This window comes from Podarcis muralis, chromosome 2 (assembly GCF_964188315.1).
Source record: "Podarcis muralis chromosome 2, rPodMur119.hap1.1, whole genome shotgun sequence".
NCBI lineage: Eukaryota > Metazoa > Chordata > Lepidosauria > Squamata > Lacertidae > Podarcis > Podarcis muralis.
Genome location: NC_135656.1, coordinates 30621150 through 30646956, shown reverse-complemented (window position 1 = coordinate 30646956; position 25807 = coordinate 30621150). Strand labels below are relative to the sequence as shown.

The window sequence follows — 25807 nt, the reverse complement described above, 5'->3', positions numbered from 1 at the left end:
TTCCCTACAGAGCAGTGCATCAAGGCAGGCTAAACAGGAGGATGCCTGGAGACAGCCAAGAATGTCGCAGCAGGCCTGTGTATGTCCTTCCTAGTGGCCACGAAAGCAGGAGGGTCTGCACCAGGCCCTGTGTGTGTTGTGTGTTTCTGTCCTTCCCTCCCCACTCTTGGGATTCTCCTCCTTAGGCTTCCTTTCCCTGCACAGTGCTGAGGAGGCGGCTGCAACCGAGGGGTGAATTTGGATGTTTCCCAACACCCCTCTCTTTTTACCCGAAGTGGCCAGCCCAGCCCCAAGGCGGCATGCTTCCCAGACAGCCCCACGCGCAAATAGGTGGGAGGGAGGGCTCTTACCATAGTGCCAATGCTGTAGGTGGCAGCAGGGCCGATGGTGTGGTGGTAAGGATCTGCAGCTGCATAAACTCGGCCATAACTAGGAGCGAACACAGGGGGCAGCGTTAGAAACTGGGGGGTCGCAGAGTTGCCAACCCTAAATGTTAAGAAAATCATGAATCAGGCCCCAGATGTCATACATAGTTGTTGTTGTTGTTTTAAACTTATAATACACCTCAACAGAAATGGCAGGATTATTTCCTGAGTTGTTAGGAAACAACCCACCACAGAGCATTCGGTCTCCTCCATACACACACACAGAGCACTTCAAACTTTGGACACCCTTAGAATACGCCAAGATTTGTGAGCCACGTGCAAACTGCATCTTCATTCCCACCACTCTGGTTCCTTAAGCCCAGATGAAATTCCCCCTGAACATCTTCAGAAGGTCTAAGGGAAGGAAGTCGTTACTAGCAACCAAGGGCTGGCCACTGGAAAAGTGTTGCAAACAAGAGAAATTCTGTGCTTGGCACCAGAGTGCAGGGGGAAAATACGCAAAATCTGAAAAGAACTGAGAGAGCGTAAAAGAAACACACATTAGAATAGGTTGCGAGGTGTGCATTCGGGAGCACCTGCTCAAGCCCAGCCCTTGCCCATCACCTGTGCTGCCTTGTCACAGATAGCAGTGGGCATGCTGCGAACTGAAAGAGCTGCCCTGGCATGGACTGCTGCTTCAGTTCTACCTTGCAGAGTATCTCCCGCTCTCACTGGCAGCAAACTCCCAGGTCTCTGGCCAGAATGACACATTACATGCCCAAGTTGTGTTTCCAGTCCCCTGGGCATTCCTTCTCTGCTGCAAAGTGGCAATTGCAGGGTGGGGGGCAGCGAGGTGTGCGAAACAGAAGCATGTGCCTGGAACCTCCGTTTGGCCAGAAGTGATGGGCGTGGGACGAATGAAACAAGTGCCTGCCCCTTCCTCAGACTTGAGAGAACAAAGGCATTGGCAGCCCAGGGAGGGAAGGAGGAGGGAGACTAGCTAGGGAGAGGCACCCCAACTTGGGCTCCTAAAAAATCTGGCCAGCTCCTAGATCCGCTGTGGGGGAACCTTTGACCTGTCAGATGTTGCTGAACACTGAATTCCAATCATCCCTGGCCACTGGCCATGCTCGCTGGGGCTGATGGGAGCTGTTGCTCAGCAAGATCCAGAGGGTAAAAGGTTTCCCACACTTATCCTAGATGAGGAGTGGGGAACCTCAGGGCAAAATGGTCCTCTGAACACTCCCTGGGCTAGAAAAGGTTCCCTGGCTAGATGTTGTCCTAGATTGTGAACATTAAGTCTGTGATGCTGTGCACCTGTGCTTATTAGAAAAAGGAGATGGAGGAGGAATCGGAGTGAATTACAGTGTGGCAACCAGCTGGAAAAGGGGATCGAGATGAAAAGAACTGGTTGTGTGTGGCACACAGGAAATGGAGGCTGAATAGCTTCCTGGCTGCCTCTGGAAAACAGGAAAGGGTGCGGAAGGATGGGGAACAGGGACTGGAGCAGATCCTTTGGCAATATTGGATCATATGAACCAAGAGGAAGAAATTATAAGAGGATTTTGTATGTGAGGAAGAGAAGGACAAAGAGCTTAATTCCAGGGGTTCTTAGACTAATATTTCAAAAAGGAGAATGGAATTGCAAGACTGATATTCAATAGCTAAAGTCTTAAAGCAGCAAAAGCTCAGGGGATTTTAAGAATGCTTAGTATTTATAGTTCAAATTACTTTGTGTGCATAATGATAACTTGGAGGTTTGAATACTGCAATGGGCTCTAAGTGGGGCTGCCCTTGGGTCTGGACTGGAGGCTTGTGGTAGGCAGATTGTGGATGGGGGCTTCTGATCAGGGTCCTTCCCAACTCTACAAGTCCATGATTCTAGAACATGTCACACCATTGTTAAAACAGCTGCACACCTGCTAACCAAGCCAGGTTCAAGGTTCATGGATTGACTTACAAAGTCCTGAGTGACACGGGTCCAGGACACCTCAGGGATCAGAGATCACATGCAGGAGTGTCTTTGGTTGTTCCCCAAGTTGGCGAGGCTTGTTTGACAACAATGAGAAGCCTTCAGTGTCATCAGCCCCGTCCTATGGAACACGCTGCCAACAGAGATTCAGCAGGCCTCTTCAGTGACAACTTTTAAATGCCTGCTGAAAACTTTTCTGTTCTGCCAGGCCTATGCAGGCAATTAAGAGTACACCTGTTGTACTTTGTTGATGTTAGTTTTTAATTTTAAAGTTAACTTTTGGTGATTTTATTGTTTGGTTTTTTGTTTTCATATGGCCGTAAACTGCTGTGATATAGCTTTATGACACAGAGGTATATAAACACTTTTAAATAGATAAACCATCTCAGTAATTCTTGACACAGCCCTGTAAGGTAGGCCAGCATTACTGCAGATGGGGGGCTGAGATTATGTTGGGATTCACCTAAGACCACCCTTGTGGCTTAAATGAGATCCGAACTGTAGCTCAGAGCCCATTCTTCTAAACCAGGGGTGGGGGAACCTCCCTCTAGATATTGCCGTTGGCCAAGTTGGCTGGAGCTGGTGGGAGTCTGAGCCCAACAATGTCTGTAGGCACACACAGCTTCCCCTCCCCCTGCCCCTAACCATTAGAATGCCTATACATTAAGTAAAATGTGGGCATTTTAAACCAAGCAGAATAACTAAACATGCATTTTCCTCTTTGTTGAGAAATAATAGATGTGGAAAACTTTATATTATAATTTATTTAAAAGTCCATTTATATTTTCCAGGAGACTCATGAGAAGGACCTGGCAAAAATTTAATAGGTTGCTTGCAGCTCTTTCCTGGGAAAACTGGATGGGTAACCCCCCCCCCCATGCTGTCACCATGTTTTTCATCTGCATGCTTCCATGGAGGAAGAATGTCATGTTGGAGTGATCTAAAAGTAGTTACCGTTCAATGGTTTCCCTGATATTCCACCGGTAGACTAATTAAATGACAATCAACCGCATTTCTAATAGGATACTAAAAGACAAAGGTAGTAAAGGGGTGAGGGGAATGTTAATCAGTGTGAATTAATAACCAGATAAATAATATTTCCTTCAGCTTTCCAGTAAGATAACCACAGCCACCTTTGTCATAATTTGGATATTAGAAGAACAAGGGGACTGTGAAGAGTTAAATACAGCTGCCTTGTTACCACAGAGCTTTGCCCTGCAAGAGAGGCCACCTAACAGGCCCCACAGAACTTGGTCATGTTCCATACAGTTGCTCCATATCCATATGAAGTTAGGCATGTCCACCAGAATAGAATAGAATAGAATAGAATAGAATAGAATAGAATAGAATAGAATAGAATAGAATAGAATAGAATAGAATAGAATAGAATAGAATAGAATAGAATAGAATAGAATAATTGATTCCTATAGGTGTGAAAGGAATGAAGCAGATTCTCATGAACAACTGGTATTGGAGGCACGTTATAATAAGAGCCAGGGGTCAGGTCAGATTGAGTCTGGATAGCTCAGCTGGTTAAAGTGTGGTGCTGATAATGCCAAGGTTGCAGGTTTGATCCCCGTATGAGACAGCTGCATATTCCTGCACTGCCGAGGGTTGGATTAGATGATCCTCAGGGACCCTTCCAACAATTCTATGTGCTGCTGAGCCCTGGAGTTTCATATCCAGACAGGTCAAGCAATGGCCCTCACAGATGCAGAAGCGGGTTTGTAGAGGATGGGAACACGGCCTGCTGAAGGCAATGATGGCCCACCTTCCTCACTCCTTGCGGGGGCACCCTTCCTCATCCTTGTTGTCGAGGATGCTGGCTGATAACACTGGGCAGGGGAACAGGCCATGAACCGCAAGATCAGGACTAATAAACAGGTAGGGCTGCTTACCTGTCACTGTAAGCTGCTGCTGCCGCTGCCGGCTGGGCATATCTGTAGGCTGCGTAACCCCCCTGGAGCAAAGAGGAGAGACAAAAAGTTACTGCGAAGGCTGCGGTGCCTGTGCCGGCAACCAGGAAAAGAGGCATCTTGTGCCATGAGGCTGGTTCTCAGCAAAGAAGCTGGGCACCCCAGGTGCTAACCAAGCTCAGGAGGGACGCATGCAGCCACCCCACCAGACTAGCCCAACACCAGTCTCATTAGCATTCCCCGGGGATCTCACTAACATTAACCTGCAGAAATTAAACATGCTGAGGAGAGAATGTCACCTCCCTGGCGGGTGGCGGTGTTAACGAGATGTCGCCTCTGATAAATCCGTCAGTGTGCGTCTGAAATATTGCCCAGAGCACTTTAAATATGGAGGGGGAAATGCCGCTAGAAGACAGCATGCTGACACTGGACCAGCAAATAAATCCTGCCCCGGGGGGGGGGGGGGAGCAGCTGTAGAAGGCACAGGGCCACTGGCAGGTCGAACCTGTGTGCGAACCTGAGCGCCACCCCTGTCCCAACATGCTCTGCTGTTTTGCAGTGGTCCTCCTGCAGCATGTATGTGGGGAAGCTTATTTCAAGATGTTTCCTTCACTGCCTTGCTACTATGGGGGACTCTGCAATGGCAGGGTGGGGGTGGGGAGAGTCAATGGTACACACACCTCATAAGCTGCAACTCAGGAGTGATGAAAAGGGATGGAGCGGATGGAGGGTGTACAGTTGCTGCCTTACCTCCTCTGCTCCCCAATGCCCTGAGACCAAGCAGAATATCCTTTGCGCTTGCGTTGCATTTGCAAGCACTGGCTCTGCAAATCCCCCGCCCGGTCGTCTCTCTTAACCAAGTGAGCAGGTGGGATTTGTCAAGACATGAAATATCCTTCCCAGAAGGTCATGTGCCTATTTACCAGCGTGTGTGTTTGTGGGGGTGAGAGAGGAGTGGTGTAGCACGAGAACCAGCCGATGGGCTACTGCAGCTTGGACTGGAAAGTCAACAAACAAGAATTTCTCTCTCTCTCTCTTTCTCTCTCTCCCCCCCTGTAAGAGCAAATTGAGAAAGGCTGGACTTACATAAATTTCAGCACCGTAGAATCCATCCTGGTAAACCACTCTGCAGAGGAAAGAAGCAAAATGCAACGGTGACTTATGGCTGCGTGCGAGGCACTTTGAAGTCCATTCCGTGCGACTGCACATTTGTTTCAAAGGGTAACCCTGGCTCTGGCATCAAACGGACCTTGTGACTCTGGTTTTCAGTGCTGTTAATGGCCTCTCTCTGCCTCGACGGCAGGCGAGATGCAAATGTGCTAGTCATCACGCTGGATGGGGGCGATCTGCCTGACAGGCAAGTGGGATGACCAAGAAGGAGCAGATGCTCCTTCGGGGAATCTGGCCGCAGCCACTCAGATATGCTCCATGCTTAAGCATGCACATGGATGCTATGATTACTCATGTATAGATACTAAACTAAGCCAGTTTCTAACTCCTCTGTCAGTAGGGAATAGAAAGAGTCTGTAAAGGATGCAGCTTCTGTGCCTACTATGGCCACCTGTCCCATTCTGCATGGCCTCTAGTCATCATCTACCTCCACCTTTGGAGGCAGCAATGCTTCTGAATAGCAGTTCCCAGAAACTGCTTGCAGGCTTCCCCCAGGCATCTGGTTGGCCGGGGTGAGAAAAGGATGCTGGACTAGATGGGCTCTTCTGATGTTCCCATCTTTCCTTGTCCAGCTGTCCCTCATGCTTCCCTTGCTGCCAAATAAATCAATAAAATCTACACTGCGCGAATCAGTTTCATACTAGAGCATACAAATAAATATTTTGCGCAAAGCATATCTGCATGAATGCAACTGGCTTGCATAATTTATGATGGGCAGAGGAGTTGAGGGTCTTTACTGGGGGAGGGGCAGGCGGGGAGGAAGTGCACAACTACACAGTGTGCTTTCCCAGCTGTGCAATGATTGTGATATGTCAAGTGCCACATGAGTGTCTTCTATGCGGCAAGTACATGGGTTTGACAATCACACCCACTGGACTCCTTTAGCACTATTATCTGCATAGTCGCAGTATTCAAACCAAACCAAACCAAACCAAACCAAACCAAACCAAACCAAACCAAACCAAACCAAACCAAACCAAACCAAACCAAACCAAACCAAACCAAACCCTCACTTTATATATAACTGTCAGTTTCTATTTCACTACACAGAAGAGATTGTACAGGAAACAACCAGTTTGCACGTTACTAAGGCATGCGTGTGTGCCACTTTGGGCCCCGGAAGGGGGCGGAACGGGCTGAAGCATGCATTGACCTGCAACGCAACCCCTGCACCAGTGGGAAGTTGCCTGTATTCCTCCACCTCACCAAAAAAAAAAAAAAAATGTAAACAGGCAAACAGGGACAAATCTTCTGAAAGAGCCAAGACAAAATGGCTACTGAATACCTTCTGTCTGCCTCCTGAGTGTGCTAGTCACAGTGTTACTTCTATGGCCAGCTATCCTAATCAAACAGGCACACCTAACACAGACGCCTTTCTCTAGGTGAAACGGGCAGCCAGCCAGGTGCAGGCCAGGGCTTGCCCCAAACCTGGCTGGAGATGTAGTCAGGGGAGGGCGACTGGGAAGTGTTTCCCCTGAGGCTTGCTCGTGGGGAATGAGGGGGCAGACCAATCGCCTGTTGTCTCCGTCCCAAGAGCCCAAAGGCTCCCCCCGCCCGCCTTTCGAAGGCCCCTGTCTCTGCGGCAAATACTCACGCTCCGTAAGCGGGGATGGGCGGAGGTGGGGGAGCTGCCCGGAACGTGTTGTAGACCGTGCGCCCCCGCCCCCGTAAGTGCGCCCCCCGGTACGCTACCGCTGTTCCTGTGGCTGGGTATGGAAAGCCTGTCACTGTGGGAGAGAAAAGGAAACCCCCATGAGCACCCCCAGAAGAGTCTTCTCCTGGTGCCAGACGTGGCCTGCCCACCTCTGTGTGGCAGAGGAGGGATCCCCCAGAGAGGAAGTGAGGAGCTTGCCCCTCTTCAGGTGTCCTGAGAAATATCCTCATGTGCCTGGGAGGAGGACACCTGGCTTCATCCCACCATCTCTTCTCTGTTATATACACACCCTCTGGGAATCTTTCTGCACCCCAAACTCCCCTCCTGCTCCACTCTCTTGAGAGGAGCTCCATAGTATGACTCCTCCTCTGGCCTGTTTCACTGAGGTCCTAAGGATAGCACTCTGCCCCCAGCCCCCTCTTCTTGTTTTGCCACAGGCACCTGTGTCAGGAACAAGCAAGCAAGGATCTTGCCCAGGGACCTGGTCTGATCCAGACATTACCTGCATAGAACTCTGGGCCATAGACGGTGCCCACCACAGGGTTCAGTTTCCAACCTGGGGAGGAAGAACAAGGAGACGTGAGAGCATCACCCTGGCCCATACCTGTCCTGTGCTCTCACTGCCAGCCCCACCTGCCCAGAGACCTAGGTGAAAGGCCTAAGGAGCTCTGGGTCAAGCTTTCTAGCAAACAAGAGCCAGTTTTGTCATCTGTACCCCAGGATGTACTACAAAGTCAGGCTCCTCGCCCTGACACAGCCCCCCCAACCCCACAGAAAGCATTTTTTTTTTTAAAGGCCTGCCAGTCTTCCAGCAATGACCAGCTCTGGCCTAGCACACCCTCTTGCCACAGCTTCACTCCATTACCATTTGTGTAGGGATTGGCTGCCTTCTTGTTTGTCATTACCCGGGCCGTGGCGTTGTTGACCTGGCGACACAAAGCACAGAGAAAGTGAGTTAGTGGCAGGCCTTGGACCAAAATATCCTCCTCCCAGGAGGGAACCTGGGACTGGAGACGCAAGGAACGTTTCAGGACGGACAAAAGCCAATCAGGGTTTGGACCAGATTCTCCAAAGAGTATGGGCTGGAAACCCTGCCTGCATATGCCAGGTCTGGCAATGCCCCGATATCCTTATCTTAGGTGTAGAGCCCTTTGGAGCACACAGGCTTCAGGCGTGTTGAGTGGGAAGTTGAAATTTGGAGCTTTCAAAGGAAACGTTCCTGAACCTCTCCATTCCCAGCATAACGTTCAACACCCAGCATGCAGGGAGGACCCTGCCCAGGCTTCATGCACAGTGGGAGATCCATTCACCAGACAGGCTTGTGAAGGTGCAAAGGAACACACAGGGGCAGGAGCTCCAGAAAACGATGGCGTCAGCATCAGATCAGCACTGCCTGTCCGCCCTTGACCACAGCCCTGGCGAACTCAAGCAACATTATTCTGCAAGAAGCATCTTATATGGCACAACAGTTTGTGCCTCAGTGTGATCAAGAAAGGTCCACCAGGGCAAAACCAAAGGCCTTGCTCCATCTCACCTCCTAACTCACTGACACTGAGGCTGCCCATCCTGTAACATTTTGAAGAAAACAAACCAGAACCACAACCAAGAAGGAAGCCAGGCAGCAATACGACTACCCTTTAGGGCCGAGGCATCGCAAGTGGTTTAATCTGGCTGGCGCCTGGGAGGTTGGAGGATTTGGCAGTATCACGCTTGCCCTCCCTCCCTCCAGCTTTTCCCTGGCAGATCCCAGCAGACTCCTGCTGGAGAAGGTCTGCCCTCCTCTTCTTCTTTTGCTCTGTGCCCCACCCCTCCCCACCACCTACGGGAGATCAACAGCACAGGGCATGCAACATCCACTCGCCCGCCTGCGTGTCCTGGGAGGCCCAAGAGGTAGAAATGGTTAGAAAAGAAAGGGGTGTCTGTGTGTGTGCATGTGGGGAGCAAGTGTGACTCCTAACGCCCCGACGCAGAGCAGGCAGTGCACATGTTCGCACCTCGATCTTGCGTCCCTCTACGATGGTGCCATTCAGCTTCTCCCGTGCCCGATCGGCATCTGCACTAGTTTCAAAAGTTACAAACCCAAAACCCTGTGAGTGGGGGAGAGAAAGGGAAATGGAGAGAGAAAGAGAAAGAGGGGGATTTGGGAGGGAGGGAGAGAGGGTGGAAGAGGAGTAGGAGGAAGAGAATGAGAAGGGGGGGAAACGGGGGTGGGTGGGACAGGACAGAGAGAGGGGGGTGAGTAAGGAGCAGTAGAGAGAAGAATCCCCCAGGGCCTGGGGAAAGAGGCAGGATGTGAACTTCCCAAGCGACCCCCAAGGGCTGGGGGGGGGGAGGGACGAAGCAAGGAGAAGGGGAGGGGGTAAGGCTCAAGAGGAATAAGGACAGGCGGCAGCTTCCCAAGAGGCCAAAATTGCAGGGCAAGACATGGCAGAGTACATTGCCGCTGCCTCATGGGAAGAGTGAGGTGTTCTGGACTGAGCTACTGGTACTTGCAATGGATTCCACCTGGAGAGGCATTACATTCCTGGAGATACATTACAGTATATTCATTCACTTTCTGAATGTCTGATGGAAACTGTGGGAAGTCCTCATTCTTTGACCAGGACCAAAGGCCAAACCAGACAGTGACATGGGAAATCTGGGACTGGGGGGATCTCCTAACACTTTTTCCAAAGTTTAAATGCAGCTTGGGGTGTGGATAAAAGATGTGGTGGTGGTTGGGAGGAGTTTAACCCTTTCCCCATCATTGCAATTTCCCATTTGGAATACCCCTCCCCAAACATTGCCATTAGCCCTTTTGGGAGATGGGGAAAACACAGGTACCTGGGTTATACCTGTCCACCCCTACCCCCCTTTCCAAAAAACCTAATATAAGTTTTGTGGCAGGGTGGGGTGTGGGGTGGGGATTTGAATCAGGAAGACATTGTAGGGAGAAAGGAATACTTGTTGTTGGGAATCACAGGTGGGGGCAGTGCTGCTGCACTCAGGTTCTGCTTGCGGGCTTCCCTTGGACATCTGGATAGCCACTGTGAGAACAAAATGCTGGACAACATGGGCTTTTGGCCTGATTCATCTTATGTTCTTGTGGGTTAAACATCCCCTTTTCCCAGTGCCATGCTCCTGATCCAATTCCCCACCCACACTATGGCATACACACAAGGAGAAATTAAGCTATGAAAAAGACGTGGGGAGATCTGGTCATCCATCTCCCATGTCACAGTCTGGTTTGACCCCAAAAGCCAATATTGAACCTGAAGAAACGGGCCTAGGAAAACTCAGTAATTGTGTTATTTAACAGCTGGGAGAAATTTCAAATCTTGTCAAACTAAACACCCCCATATCCTCCTGGAAACAAAATGCAAACTATGTTAATAAGTATTTTGGCATCTATTTCTGAAAAAGACCCATGCTCAACTCTATCTCCTGCAAAACCTTTGCAACAACTTGCCTTATGTAAAACATTTCCCCCCTCTTTTAATTTGAGTGATTTCCAGTTTCACCATGAGAGGGTGTTCTTTTCCTGCAATTAAGTTACCTTAGCTATAAGGTTTGCAGCTCCTAGTTTTATCATCTTTCCAACCTTACTCTCTCTGTAGCTTGCTTCAGAGTTAGCATCTGAAGAATGCACAAACCTGATACTGTGGAGTACCTCCATTCAGCATGTTCACTTTTAGGGTGAAAGTTAAAACACCAAACTTTGATTCTAAGTCAATGGCTGTAGGGTTTTAGGGGGCGGGTGGGAGAGAGGGGTGATTAGAAACTAGGTAGGCAACTTGAGGCACAGAGAGGAAACTGGAAGGGGCAAGAGGGCAGTCTGGACCCTGGGAAGGCGCACCTACACTGATGTTTGGGTTGCACCAGACACCAACATGCTGAACCCACCTTGGAGCCGCGCTCATTGAAAATGATCTCAACATCCAGGATCTTTCCAAATTGCTGCAGAACAAAACAAAAACAAAAGTAAGGAAGGGATGGAAGGTAAAAATAGAAGTAATAACTCCCTGTCTACTCCATCTTAGCATGTCTGCTTTCATTTACTTATTTATTAAATTTAAATACCACCCTTCGCCTGAAGACCACAGGGCGGTTTACAGTACAAAACCACAAAAATACATAATGTAATAACAAACCAATAAAAACAACCCTGTGACTTTTTAAAAGGCCATAGATAATTTAATTAGTCCAAGGCCTGGGAGAACAGAAAGGTTTCATATGGTGGGGGTGGAGGAGGTATTGCAGTCCCGAGCCTTTTAAGCTGTCCATTTACTCAAAAAGGGGCACTGTGTCCTGGTAACCTCTGGAATCTGGGGAGTAAAGTACCAAAATGTACCCACTTCTGCCACAGGCCGTTGAGAGCCTGCTCCATCCCTGGGAGCTTGATAGCAACATGGCAGACACTTCAGGATTGAAGGACCAGTCAGTCTCATGTGCGGCATAGGCTGAGAAGATAGGTCAGTCCTGCTTGGGGCTGGGGTGGTGTCACAAGTTTCATGGGAGAGATTAGAAGGGAACTCCTGCCATGGTATGACTTGGCTAGGAGCAGGAGGCTCTGCACTCTCACCACAAGAGCTGTTATGAGACCTCACAACAGCTGTTCATGAAGAAGATGTGTGCAGGATGCTGAGGGCACACAGCTTGAGGAACATAGGGAACTATCTTATTACTAAGTCGGACCACTGGTCCATCAAACTCAGTATTGTCTACTATGACTGGCAGCGGCTGTGCAGGATTTCAGACAGGGGTCTCTCTTAGCCCCAGCCAGAGCTGGACCAAGGTGTTTTGCTGTCAGAGGAGAAGGGCACGGTGGCACCCTTTTCCTATTTCACCTATTACCATGGGTGACATGAAAGCATCCTACACAACTGAGATAGCAAGCCTGCTTGTGGGAAGGGAAGGGCATAGAAATGGTCATGATGCAACAGAGTGGAATAACTGGGGGCTCCAGGGAGTGCTGTTGTTGTTCCCCAGCATCTGCCACCTGAGGCCATTGCCACACTCTGTCTAATGGTAGAGATGGCAGTGGCCCTATCCAAGTATATCAGGGATTGAACCTGGAACCTTTTGCATACAAAAAGTATGCTCTGTCCTTTCCTTTGGGATCAAATGTTATTTGATCCCACCAATTAAGGATGTTGGAAAATTCCAATGGAATAGGAAGTGGAAATTGCTGCAGTTTGCATGCTTGTCTGTGGTCAGCAACAGAGATCAGTCAAGCAAATAGTCAATACGCTTTCACAGTGTCATTGGTTTTCTTAAGTCCGCAGACTTACAAAATGTAGCTGATTTTTTTTATTGCTTCTGACATAACCTTTATGTTGAAACAAATGTAGGTAACTTACATAATTTATGCTAAAAAGCGGACAGCAAGGTGAATAACGTATTTGGCAGGAACCAAACTGCAGTGGAACAGAAACAGCGATGCCCGCGACAGGGCAGAATGGAAATGGCAGCACTGGCTCTGCCTGTAGCAGGTACTCAGAGCTCTCTGGGGACACTTGTCAGTGTGCTTAGCAAAAGAGGTTGCGGGCAGTGACAGGAATGGACTCACCCCAAACATTTGCCGCAGGTCAGGGTCCCGGAAGCGGAAAGGGATGTTGGAAACGTGTAACCGTTTGGGCTGCTGCTTGTCAGAACCACACTCTGGTGGGTGTAGCGTCTGGTTGTCTGTCTGTGCCGCTTCATCTGTGTGCTGGGGGTGAAGGGGGAAATTAAAGAGAGATTCCACTGTGATCTCACCACTGTTTTGTGCTTGCTTAAGACCATCACTGCCCCTTGCAAAAGCTGGCTGCAGATATATGGGCCGCCTGCAAGAGTGCTAAGTGTTGGGAGTTAGGCTTTGCACGTTGGGTTTTGAGTACGTGGTGATATGAACTCATGGTGATGGACGGGGAGTGGGTGCAGCTGCCAACCTTGAACAGCATACACAGATCAGTGGCATATGCAGATAGTTAAGACTGTGAGCTGCTCAGACCTCACCATTCACAAATTCCCTATCTGGCTTCAGGCCTTAACCTCCCCAACTGCAGAATGGGAATAATGACACTGGCCTACCTTAGAGGGTGTTCTTAGGGATTCTGATCGTTATTACGTTTGTGTTCATGAGAGAGCACAGGATAAAGATTGGTGCCGCCACAACGGTGGGCAGGGACAAACAAAGCGGTCCTGGCTTGACCCCTCTGGGCTTGCATGTGGGTCTGCATGTGTGCAGCCATGTGGGGAGGCAGAGCTCACTCTCCCTGCTGCGCGGTGGCAAGCAGCCAGCCTGGCACTCAGGGACGGAGGAGCGGCTGGGAACTGCTCACTCAGCGCTTCCTCACTGAGCTGCATTACAACCACATCATTGGCACGATGGGATTGGCAAGCAGCCAAGCAGGTAGATTACAAGTGATTAGGGACACAAGGGGAGCCAGGAAACTTAAGCACTGAGCCACAAATGCCCACGGGGCAGCTGGGGCACTGGCATTGCCTCTGTGAACTTGCCTCCTGCTGCACAAGCCCTCGGCTCTATTTCAGGCCCAATTCGCCATCCCTTGTTGTCTCTTATCCCAGATAAGCAAGGAGAAGGGTGAGGGGTTTTGATCTGCTGCTTCAGCCCACCTGCTTGCCTATAATGCTGCCCCTCGGTCTCGAACCAGGACGTTCTGCCTCCCTCCATTTTTTGAGCTGAGACCTCTCCTTGGGCTTTCCAGCTGAGTTTGCGCATGGACTGCAGAGCAACCTGGCTTCATACCTGCATCCTTGCAGATAGAACCACCCTCCTCCTTCCCTACCTGACTGCAGGCTTCCTTGAACTGGCCTGAAAACCCACTCTGCAGGCCCTCTCTGAGCCAGGGCTGGTCCCCTTTCACAGTTTCGCTTTCAAGCACCGAGTGTCTTACCGGTACTGTTTGTGTGCCTGCTATGGATTGCGTGCTGGCGTCGGTCCCCGGCTGTTCGGTGTGGCTCTGTGCTGGCGTGTAGAGAGTCAAGGCATGCTCAGGTACTGTGCTCTGCCCCGAGTAGTCCTGTGCTGGGTGTGGGTGTGGTGGAGGAGCGTATTCTGCAGGGATGCCATTCTGCGGGGGTGGTGGGTACGTTGCTGGGGGGTAGGGCTGGGCCATTGCGTCAGGCGGAGCCGTGGCGTCCTGGTTGCCCTGCAGAGACATAATAATGAGAGAAACGTGTTGACTCATTGCCTGGAGCTTCATGAGGGGCCATGAGCGTTTTCTATGGTCAGGTCCATGGTCCCCTCTTCCCCTCCCAAATGGCTGATACAAGTCCATCCAGTGACTCATCGGAGTTGCAGCAATCTTCCCCTCGGTGCAAGGCTGTATAATTGAAGGTGTCTCCTACATGCCACAGTCAGTGATGTGTTGAACCAATAAATAAATAAATCCAAATTCTGCATCATAAAGACGAGGGGGGCGGGGGGGGGGGCGGGGAAGGGAGTGGTGCAAATTGTTAACATCTGCAGGTGTGCACAAATGTATCCTTGCTTTCAGTTAATTTAATTGAAAGTTTTTGACACTGGGAGAATTAAAAAGAGAAATGCGCATGACAAATGAAGGCAGGTCAGGTATTTTATAACCTTCTTGTCAAATGACCCATTTTGTATGCCTCTTTATTTTAATGTAGTCTCCTTTGATTTTGTTGCTATGTTCATAGTATAATTGTACCACAGAATCATAGAATGGTGGAGTTGGAAGGGACCACGAGGTCTTCTAGTTCAACCTTCTACAGTGCAGGAATCTTTTTGCCAAAATTGGGACTTGAACCCACAACCTTGAGATTAAGAGTCTCATGCTCTATTAACTGAGCTCTTTGCTTTTAGTTGAGGTTCAGTGCACTACATCAATATATTTTCTTATGAGTTTATGGAATAGAAATGAGACAACAACAAGGGTTGGGAAGCAAAGTTAAAAAGTTGTAAATTACAAATTAGCTACTTGCTAATCCAGGGTGGGAAATCTATGACTCCCATCATCCCTAATCTCTGGCCATGATGGCTGCAGCTGATGGGGGCCAATGTCCAGAGGGCCACAGGTTCCTCACCCTTGTCCTAATCCTTATAATGCCTGCCAAGCTACTCCCTGACACTGAGAAGGTTTTCTCTCTCTCTATGGTTTACTTTCTAAGCTTAGGCTAGAAACTCCAAATTTCTAAAAACAATAGCTGATCAAAACTAGATTCCAGGTTTTCTTCTGGCTATGCTGCAAACACAAGACATGGATACCTGGCCATGGAGTACCACTAGTTTTTGTCCACAAGCTTCCTTCTGGCATTTCAGTTTCCCGGAATATATAAATATTTATATGTGTGGGTGTGTAGATAGATAGATAGATAGAGACATATAGATGCACATATGTATATGGGTAATTGTGTGATACACACATATATTTAGATAATTGTGAAAAACAATATTTGCTTCTCTGTATTAACAACTCTCTTGGCCAAAGTGCAGCCATCTTTTGACGCATTAAGCTGCAAGGTTCAAAGGTTATGCTTCAAAACTGAGGCTCTCAAGTGCATCCATGTGTACACATAACCATTGGACCATGATGCCAGCTAGTTCCGTAGGTGTTCTGGCAGGCAGAACGGTACAGGAAAATGTGTATATTTCAGCTGTCTCCCCTCTCCAAGCTTCCAGCAGGAATCAAAACAATAAGCCAGATTTCAAAATCGCTAGATTTGTGATATCACTATTGTGGGATGTTAGCATCCAGAATGCACAGGTAAAGGGTTAATTGAAAGAGCTGTAGAACTCTATGACCTTCATACACTCTGTGGCAGTTATGGCAGTTGGTACAGTTATGGCAGTTGGTTGAACCATCTGAACAGTTAGAGCAGCAGGTATGTTGTGCTGCTGTCTACCTCAGAGTATGTCAGCCTGTAAATGTTAGTCAGTCTTAGATAAAAATCTACACAAGATGTTTCAGCAACTTAAGTATCATCTACCTGCATTGTATATATTTAGCCGGCAATGACAAGTACACTAAGTAAAAGTTATTTGTTCTTTAAACTTTAAAAGAGAGTGTCTTGTGTAGTTTTTATAGGGGAGGGGAGAGAATGAAAGGGTCAGACGACCCAGGGCTGCCTTCTGATTACCCCGCAAATGGGAACACAAGTCTAATTCCCACAACTATCACACCTGAAATGGACCTGAAAACCACACCTGAAAAGGATGTGGGTTTTTCCCCCCAAGGCAGTGTACAAGCAACAAGCGAAGCATACCTGCTTGGATCAGTTTGCCAGATACTGAGTCAAAAGTGGAGAGAGGGGGGGGGGGGACGACTTACAAATGGACAGGCAACTACCTGCAGTTGCTTCCATGCCAGAGCCCTTTAGCACTGCTGAGGCATTGCTTTTCTGTAATTCATTGGAAGTAGAATTAAAACAGAGGTTCCACACAGCACTTAATACAGCATTATATTATAAGCAATGCCCTTCTTCATGGTCTATCCCCCCACCTCCATAATGTTTACAATGTTACTAAGTCCTGCACATGGCCGGGGGGTTAATGATGAAGAGCCTCCCTTAATTGCTCCAGCATCTGCTACTATACTGAGAAATATGCTGGTGTGACTGGCTCCTACATAAAGGGTGCAGAACCCCAGGACTGGGGAACAAATGAGGGCTGCCAGGGCTCTAGCCAGCCCTCGGGACTCTACCTAGGCCCCTCCCCACCCCCCAGGTCACATAACTCACCATCCCTGCTCCTTTCTCAAGTGCTTTTGCCTGGCTGTAAGATTATCCATAAGGATGTGCAACCCTCAAAGGAAAGCAGCCTCCAACAATGCCTTAGATCCATAGCAGGAAATCTGACATGGCAGGTGGAAAGGAATGGCCAACACAGGATGGTTAAAGCTTGCAGAGATGTCCCCTACATACTTCCACTTGACCTCTCTCGGGGATAGAGAAGAAAGGATAAGTAAAACTGTCCATCATTTGGAGAAGAGGTGGTCCCCCACTCAAACATACCAGGTTCTGGTTGGCACAGGTACACACATGGCCACAATATCACTTCACTGATTTCAGAGCTGCAAGCTATGGCAGCAGTAGGGACCAGTCAGGAACTGGTTGGATGCAGAAGAATGGTGGGAGGAACCAGCTGGGGAACCCCCAAGGAAAGAAGGCTCAGGACCTGGGTATTGGTAGTGGGACAACAATGAGTGATCAGAAGGAGAAAAGGGAGAAGACTGGGAAGAGGTGGTGGTGGGAGCTGAAGAGGTAACAGTGCTTAGTGAGCGGGGAGAGTTTGTGGCAGAGAGAAGCCCAGAATCAGAAGCTGAAGAGGATGAGGGAGGCAGAGATGGGTTAGGCCTGTGAAGAGGCATGGGTGTCTCTCTCTCCTGCTATGACAACATGCCCTCCTCCTTAGTCTCCCAGAACCAGGAGAGGCATGAAACAGGAGGTTCAAAGGCAAGCACATAGGCACAGTCTCTGATGGCTTGGAAGAAACCCTGGAGAGGAGGGGACTTGGGTGACTGTGGGGAGGCGGGAACCTTTAGTCTTGGCAACTGCTTCAAGGAAGCAAGACCTGATGGAGATGAGTTGCTGTGCTCATTAGGCCTGACACTCCTGTGTAGATCTTGTTTTGCTAATAAAGTGTTAACTCACTTGGCGTAATTTACTGCTGCTCGCTCTTGTCAGGATCCTCTGGCTCCTCCTGGACCTGGTTAACATGGCAGGCCTCCCTATTTGGCTCACAAGGCCAAATCAACCAAGCCTCTCCCATCTGCCTGACAACATATGGCACTGGGGTGGTGGTGGTGGGCAGGAAAAGATGCAGCTGAGCCCAAAGACAGTTTACAGGCACTGCCTGTCAGGTGATGGGCAGCACCTGCAAAGCACTGTGCACACCATTTTGCAACACCCAATGATGAGCTGATCATCAACACTTTGCAGTCTGCTCCTTTGTCTGCATAATTTGATTTCATTGTGACATCTGGTGACTGACAGGTGGGCGGCTCTGCCCATCTATCAAACATGGCCCGCCAGACAGATCCAGCTGCCCACAGCTGCTATTCATGTGGAAGCAGCATGAAACACCTTCTGCCTTGTAGCTGTGCCACATGGCAGCCACAAAGTGTCCACCAGCTTGCTACTGGATCTCTCACACTGCGTGGAAGGTCAGCTTCCATGCCACACCAGCCATTAGGTGATCCTAAAAAATGTCTGGAGAATGGTGTGATTACATTGTCCATGCTAAGGGAGCAACCCACACAATGAAGTGGTCTACGCAATTGCCATGTTCAGCAGCTACTAATGCTACCATACACACAAACGAACACTCCTCCTAGACACAATCGTGCACAGAGTTCTCTCCCTCTTCTCTCCCTTGCTCAAAAACACACAGTTTCACACCTCACTGCTCTCTTCTCCCCCGCCTCCCATCCGACACCACGTCCCCTGCCTTGTGCTGACAAACAGCCACAAGCCCCTCTGCTAGGAGCCCAAGTTCTGCTCTCAGATGCTTTATAGCCCTCACACAGCAGTGCCTCTCTCTCTCTCTCTCCGTTTCTCTCTCCCGGGATGAAATACATCTGCAGCTCCTGGAGCCGAGACAGGCTCTTTAATTGTGTGTGTGGTTAATTTATGACAAGGCAAGATCACAGTGGGACAGGCTTGGACAGGCAAGCTTTCCTTGCTTGAACAGAGAAACCTTTCCACCCCATGCCCTGTCTCAAGGCTGCCCTCTTCCTAACCACACCAAAGGATGCTGCAAGGCCCTCTTCACCTGGGACATGGTGGCTGGCGCAAAAAGCACACAGGGAATAACCATTTTTGAATCAGCAAATTACTCAAGGGTTACTCTGCTTCTTCCTGCGCCAAGTCAGCACTCAATCATCCTGGGGGAATGGGGAGAAAGGGAGACATGCATCTGTTTTACTGGTACTACAGCATCTTAGGACATATCATGCCAAACACGGTGTTTACTGGAGAGGAAACAGGCAATCAGGCTCAAGCTGTTACAGAAAGTAGAGTGATCAGACCCAGGTCTCAGGATCCTGAGCTAGAAGTCTCTGTTGGGGCAAAAATAGGCTATAGAAATTTTCTTCAAAATGTGTGTATGTGCATGGAAGTCCTTGTCATGGTCTGGGATTCTGGCCCACCTCAGAGTCAAATGAGAACTCTGACCTGGATGATTAGGCCCCTAAAGCGCTCCATTAGGCAGTTTCCAACAGAAGCTTCTGCAGAGGAGGAACCCTAACAGATAGGCCTCCATCCCCTGGTTCCAAAGAAGGCAGCTCTGCCCCTTCTTCAGATGACTCCCCACACCTGAACTACCAGCAGTTCACAATGACTCTTCTTTTCTACTTCTGGGACCAGAAGAGATTCTTCAACCACACAGGAGTGCACAGCTGTATGACAGGACACAATCTCTTTAACTCCAAGCAGATTCCATCCAAGGAGGCAGGGCTTCACACAGGCCTTACCCTCAGTTACTGGCCAGTGCTGGAGCAACACTTCCATCTTCACAATGAGTCCAAGATTCATCCTCATTAGGAAACTCTACTGGAAGCTCTCCATGGTTCTGATTCTTAGCATTTCTAACACATCTCACCACACCTGACCATGGACTCCGGCTGAAGACAGGATACTAAATTATGCTTAAGAAACCTACCCTGCCAAATGTGGCACCCTCTAGTTGAGGAGGTTAAGTTTTGCATGCACTCGCTTGCCCTAATTTGGCAACAGAAATTATGCATCTTGGGCTAATTTACATAGCATGCTTGATTTGTGCATGCAATACACTTTGCATAGATGCATAAGCAGAAGGAATACTTAAGATGTTTCTTTTCTTTTTAAAAAAGCTCAGCTGGAAAAGTACTGAGTGATAGTGATGGTTATGAAGCTATGGTCATGTTTGTGCTACAATCCAATTTCTGGTGTGTCAGTGGCACTGCCATTGTGACTGTGGGAAATGGAGTCCTATGACTGCACCAAGTGCTTTGTTTCCCAGAGGCAGTAGTTGGGCACCTCTGCCATCTACCTCTCCTAGATTGCTGGAATCCTTATCTAGGCTTAGTCTCATCCTATGCCATCAGCAAAAACTATTCCTACCCAGCAAAAACACAGTAGATGTCACATTGTTTTTTTATCTGCAGTCATTGGGTTAGAAAGCAGTGCTTTAAAAAAGTAAAAGAATGCTGAGATATCTAGATTCCCCTATGAAGATTTTCAAAATCTTGTACAGTATATATTAGGTTTTATCTAGCCACTTCCACAGGGAGATAAGAAGATCCCAGATGGATCAGGGCAAAGGTCTGTCCAGTCCAGCATCACAGTGGCCAACCAGATGCTGATTAGTAACACACAACTGGGACCTGAGTACAGCAACACTCTCTGCTGCTGTGGTTTCCAGCAACTGGTATTCAAATGCACACTCTGAGAGTGGAGGTAGAACGTCCCCATCATGGCTAGTAGCCATTTATAGCCTTGCCCTTCATAAACATGTCTCTTTTTTTCCTAAGCCATTCAAGTTAGTGGCCATCGCTACATGTTTTGGGAACAAACTCCAGAATTTAATACCCAAGAGGGACTCTGGTGGTTGGACTCAGCCTCAGTTTTGTGTCAGGGCACAGAACCAGAGTCTATTAAGGCTATGCTTCTGGTTTAATCAATTCCATTAACTCCTCTCCCTCTGAATCAGGAACCAAAGCCACTACTGGATGTTCTGGTCATAACACTGCATATATCATTTTTGTTGTTGTCCCAAATAAAGGTAAAAGTTAAAAGTAAAGGACCCCTGGACAGTTAAGTCCAGTCAAAGGTGACTATGGGGTGGTGGCGGCACTCATCTCGTTTCAGGCCAAGGGAGCTGGCATTTATCCACAGACAGCTTTCCAGGTCATGTGGCCAGCATGACTAAACTGCTTCCGGTGCAATGGAACACTGTGACGGAAACCAGAGGGCATGAAAATGCTGTTTACCTTCCTGCTGCAGCAGTACCTATTTATCTACTTGCACTGATATGCTTTTAAACTGCTAGGTTGGCAGAAGCTGGGACAGGGCAATGGGAGCTCACCCCATAGAGTGGATTCAAATCGCCGACCTGATCGGCAAACTGAAGAGGCTCAGTGGTTTAGACCACAGATCATTTTCTTGCTTTGTGATTTTCAGACTCCTCTGGCATTCTTAGTATTTTGCCACCCCAGGCAGCCTCTTGGGTAATGCCTACTGGGTTGAGCGTGGGTGTAAAGAGACTACAATAAATTACGTGGGCCTGTATGTATGTATGTATAAGTAAACTGCTTGTATTTAACATGGTTAGAAATTAGTAAAATGTGCTTGTTTTCTCACAGAGAAGCTAAACATTTTTCTGGAAGAAGTTGCATGTATGCATTTGGTGTTTGCTTAGAATATTTTCTTGGTCATTTTAAAGATATTACTCCATGGTGAGCAGGATTTGGGGTCATATAACAGTACGTTAAAAATAGTGGTCTTACATAATGCCCTCATTTGTCACCACTGGAATGAAGGTATTTGGTGACCCATGGTATTCTTCCCTCTGCAGGAAACAAAGGCCACAGATTATGGGTTCCTCTGCCTTTAGTGGTACATGAAACACAGTCAACAGTTTCAATAAGATTGCCAATTATAGGCAGACCTTCACAACTGCCCCTAGCTAGAGACACATTACATTCCAGGAAAAAGGAGTATAAGTTCTGACTCACATGTAGAAATAAACAACAAAAAAACTGAATGTTGGGTCACTTGTGAGGAACAGTAGGTGCTCTGCAATTTTCCATAGCTGCATCATCAGCAAGCCATTGTTCAGCAACATCCTGAACAAAAGGATAATGCAATATCTAATGTAAAAGTTGGCAGCTTCTTCAGCCCATCAGCTCACTTCCCTACTAACTCTCACTTAGCTGGGCCAAAGGAGTCAAATTAGGTATGTCCACTGTGGATTTCCAACATTTGAAGACTTTCTCCACCTACTTAATGTATTGCAGAGATACCAAAATTCTGTTGCATCATGCTTCATGTGAAATGGGCGAGAGTAAAAAGGTTTGTAGCACCAATATGCTGATTACTGTGAGCTGGGAAGAACACAGTGCAGGCCTGAGAGGACTTCACAAATCACAATGAAAGTCCATGAAGGCAATAAAAATACAGCTCCATGGGCTGCTATGTTACCCATTCCTGACCTTAAAAAACATGAAATAAGCTATGAGCACAAAACTGTTTTCCTCCTTGCCACATCTTCACAATACAGGCTCTCATCACTAAGCTCATACATACCAAAAAAGGGTGAAGTATTTGCCAGCTCTACTGATTTTAAAAATGACAGGCGAGAGACACCCAGGGTTGAGGCTTAAATTGCCATGAAACAGGATTCAAGAGATAAATGCATGATTTACAATTCTTGATAATGTGTCTCAATAATACATTCCATCTTAAAACCTACAGAAGTTTTCAAAACTTGGGTCACCAAATAAATGGCAGAATGAGAAGTAATGTGAAGCAGCCTGAAGTCCAAAAACAAAATAAAACAATATTGCAATGAAATAATATTTTAATACACCTTAAATTTATTTACCTGGGACTCATCATGAAGTTTCTGACTTCATATAGCAGAAAGCTCCATGCAGGTTTTATAAAATGAAGAAACCACCAACTAAATCAATTCTCACAAGAAAGCTGCCACTAACACATTTTCCCACCATCTTTCTGCTTATTAATTTGTGGTATGAAATGCTGAGAGATACTTTAAATTAAGATCATGTTTAAAAACAACAACATGCCACCAGGCCATGACATTGCTGTATTTACAGGCTGGGCAACAATTTCTCCAGGTACCTGGAACTTCAACATCAACATGCAACTTAATCATGTAATGGGGAACAGAGTCAGTTTCTAGTTTTATCATTAGTAGGGCAGCTCACAGTTCTTATACATAAATAGAAACTTAGGCCCAAATAACATGTTGCAAGGTATTGTTTCGGTGCTGTCAACCCACATCTCCCAATACGTTTCCCTAAATGAAGAATTCTTGGTACAAAGTAAGAAAATTAGTATTTCTCCTCCTCCTGCAGGTTAAAGCCAAGTAAAACAAAAGGAAGGTGAACATTAAGGCAATTATATAATATCATATTTCCCACAGCTATACATTACTGGAGGGACATGGGGAGAGGGGAGACATAAGCCTTAATTTAAACACAAACCATGCCTACATTTCCTTATTAACCTGGTGATCACTAGAACTAGCACTTACAATACGAAACAGAAATCAAGCTTTGAAGGAAGCTGAACAATCACAGATCATCCAGTCTTCCCAAGAATTACATGACTAGTATTCTGCCAGACAACAGTACAGGTTGCAACATTAAGATAACCTTTGCCAAATGTTAAATAATATATTAAACTCAAGTTCTTGACAATATCACTTCATGCTGCAGGTAGGATGAGGTTCTTATTTCTGAATGCTCTCCATATATAAAGCTTCATTCTGATACTATACTGGAACATCTGTAAACTAGAACAACAGAAAGGCTAGATTCTATCTACATCTGATATGCTAAATTACTACAGGCAGCATTATTTTTTTACATGGGGACTCAAGCTGTACAGCCCAAAATTATACTGTCACATTCTACACCTCTCATTTACTATGAAGTGGAGGTTAAAAGTGAGAGGTACAAAACTTTCTAAGCCCTCAAAGAAGCAGTGTGACATGCAATAAGAGACAGGAGGCTGCAACGCTACAGACACTTACCTGGGAGTAAGTCCCACTAAACTGAATGGGACTTGCTTCTGAGCAGATGTGGAGAGGAATGCACTGCAAGAGTTCAGCGTCCCAAACGTGGGAAAGCATGGCCACATTAAAAAATAATCCAAAATTAACCGAAATAAATGAGAAGAAAAATGTGCTGAGTTATGAAAGAGAAGAAAGCCAGTGTTTTGTGCAGTGTGCACATGCCACCTCGCATGCAGACTCAACAATGGACTGTGCTGAACAAGAGAACAGGAATGGGTACCTCAACAATGGAATCTGAGTACTCCCTCCTCAAATGATGCGGGATAGCTACAACTATCTCCCACCTCTTGCCAGCCAAGCTAGTGATCTGCACTTCCCATAGATTTTGGTAACGCTTGCATATTGTTACTGTGCAAAACCAAGTTTCTTAGAATAAAACACGAACTGAATTGCATTCTGAACCGCCACTGCTTTCCTGCCGCAGTTTCTAGCCTGTGCTCTTCAGCAGATGCCTGTGTTCATGAGGTGCTTCCTCTCGCCACTCCACAGAAAAAAGTGCTTCTGCCATATGAACTGATAAAGGGGCTATCAGATCAACTTTTAATATAAATATCACACACACACACACACACACACACACACACACACACACACAAGCCCTGCTGAGCACTATAATGTACTGAAATTAGCATAGACAGTACAGGCTGCAGTGTGGTGATAGCCTGGAATTAGAAGCAATTGTGTAAAACAGGAGATGTCTCTTAAAATAATAGACATCTGACAATCATAATCAATGGCTTCTGCTGAGACATTCACTTTTTCAATGCTGCGTCACCAAGAGAAGGGCTCGTTTTGCCCCAGTTACAAGCTGAGGTTCCCAGATAGTAAGGATGGGGTGGGGAGGAGAAATTCCAGCAGGAATGGAGAAACCAGGGCAGCATCTACCCCACTGTGTGCACTTCTCTGCCTCTCACTGTACCCACCCGCACCACATCTTCCAGCGATGGCTTGCCATTGCCAGCCTACCTGTGGAGTGTGTGGGAGTCTTTCTAGATGTAAAGCAGATGGGGCAGCAGGGGGTGGGAGAGCGGATGGTGGGTGGGAGGGATGCCAGAGGGGACAGGGAAATGTACAGAGAATACAAAACAAGTGCCACACTTGCCGTCCCCTGATGTTGCAGATTCTAATCTCTCTTCCCTGCAACATCCCTGATAATCTCCATTATTAATTTGACCTGTCTCAGCACTCATCATCTTGAAGATGATTTCTTTCAGGGCCCATTAGGTTCACCTGATCTCCAGAGTGTCTCTCTGTGACACATCTGCCCAGATCTATAGCTCCAAGTGACAAATCTCTTGGTAGTAGAGACATAAGGACATTATCATGATGTGTGTGCGCGTGTATGTGCTGGTGCATCTGCAAGAGAGAATGTGCATGGTGCCAGGAATGAGTTAAACAACTCCCTAAAGAATTTTCTTGCTTTGTTCCTCATTTCCTCCCTCACACACACTCCAATTAGGGATGAGAGCCTGCTGGGATCCGCTCAAGTAGGAAATCCTTTTCACATATCGGATCCCATCCCATCACCCTCCCAGGATGCTCATGATGCTTCCCATCCTCTGCTTTGCACAAACTATTGCTTCAGCCAACAGTCTCAGCCCACCCATTCTCCTTTGAACCTATTTCCTCCCACTGCTCTCCCATGGTTTATGCCAGGGGTAGGCAACCTAAGGCTCATGGGCCACAAGCAGCCTATGGGGGTTGTTTAACCAGCCCACAAGCCACCCCTGAACCGAGCCACCCGCTCAGCGAGTCCCCGCACGCTGCACTAAAGCAGTGCAGCATGGTGCGGGAACTTGTTTCCGCGGTGCAGACGCCGGAAATCATGTCTGTGCAGACACCAGAAATCCAGCCCATGGAGGGATCTCCACTGGAGTGAACTGGCCCAGGCGAGGTAAACCTTGCCGACCCCTGGTTTATCCTGTAATGAAAATGGGTGTGCTGGGGGCAGGAGGCGGGGAGTAGAAGGGCATAGTAACTTTTGCA

The 25807-nt window shown here is 47.7% G+C and overlaps 1 protein-coding gene across 9 annotated transcripts in view; it reads right to left on the bottom strand.

The window, feature by feature from the left end:
• RBFOX3 (RNA binding fox-1 homolog 3) overlaps positions 1 to 25807 on the bottom strand; it is a 342557-nt gene that overhangs the window by 3462 nt on the left and 313288 nt on the right. For 6 of the 9 annotated variants that reach the window (XM_077924106.1, XM_077924107.1, XM_077924104.1 and 3 more), the window contains 10 exons: positions 13956 to 14210; positions 12626 to 12766; positions 10960 to 11013; positions 9072 to 9164; positions 7943 to 8003; positions 7580 to 7633; positions 7018 to 7150; positions 5340 to 5379; positions 4236 to 4297; positions 351 to 429 (listed from right to left, as the gene is read on the bottom strand). In XM_077924106.1, the coding sequence (XP_077780232.1) occupies positions 351 to 429; positions 4236 to 4297; positions 5340 to 5379; positions 7018 to 7150; positions 7580 to 7633; positions 7943 to 8003; positions 9072 to 9164; positions 10960 to 11013; positions 12626 to 12766; positions 13956 to 14177 (939 nt within the window). In that variant the 5' untranslated portion in view covers positions 14178 to 14210. Of the gene's footprint in view, positions 1 to 350; positions 430 to 4235; positions 4298 to 5339; positions 5380 to 7017; positions 7151 to 7579; positions 7634 to 7942; positions 8004 to 9071; positions 9165 to 10959; positions 11014 to 12625; positions 12767 to 13955; positions 14211 to 25807 lie in introns of those variants that run through there. The other 3 variants (XM_077924105.1, XM_077924108.1, XR_013391809.1) reach the window with 2 other exon arrangements.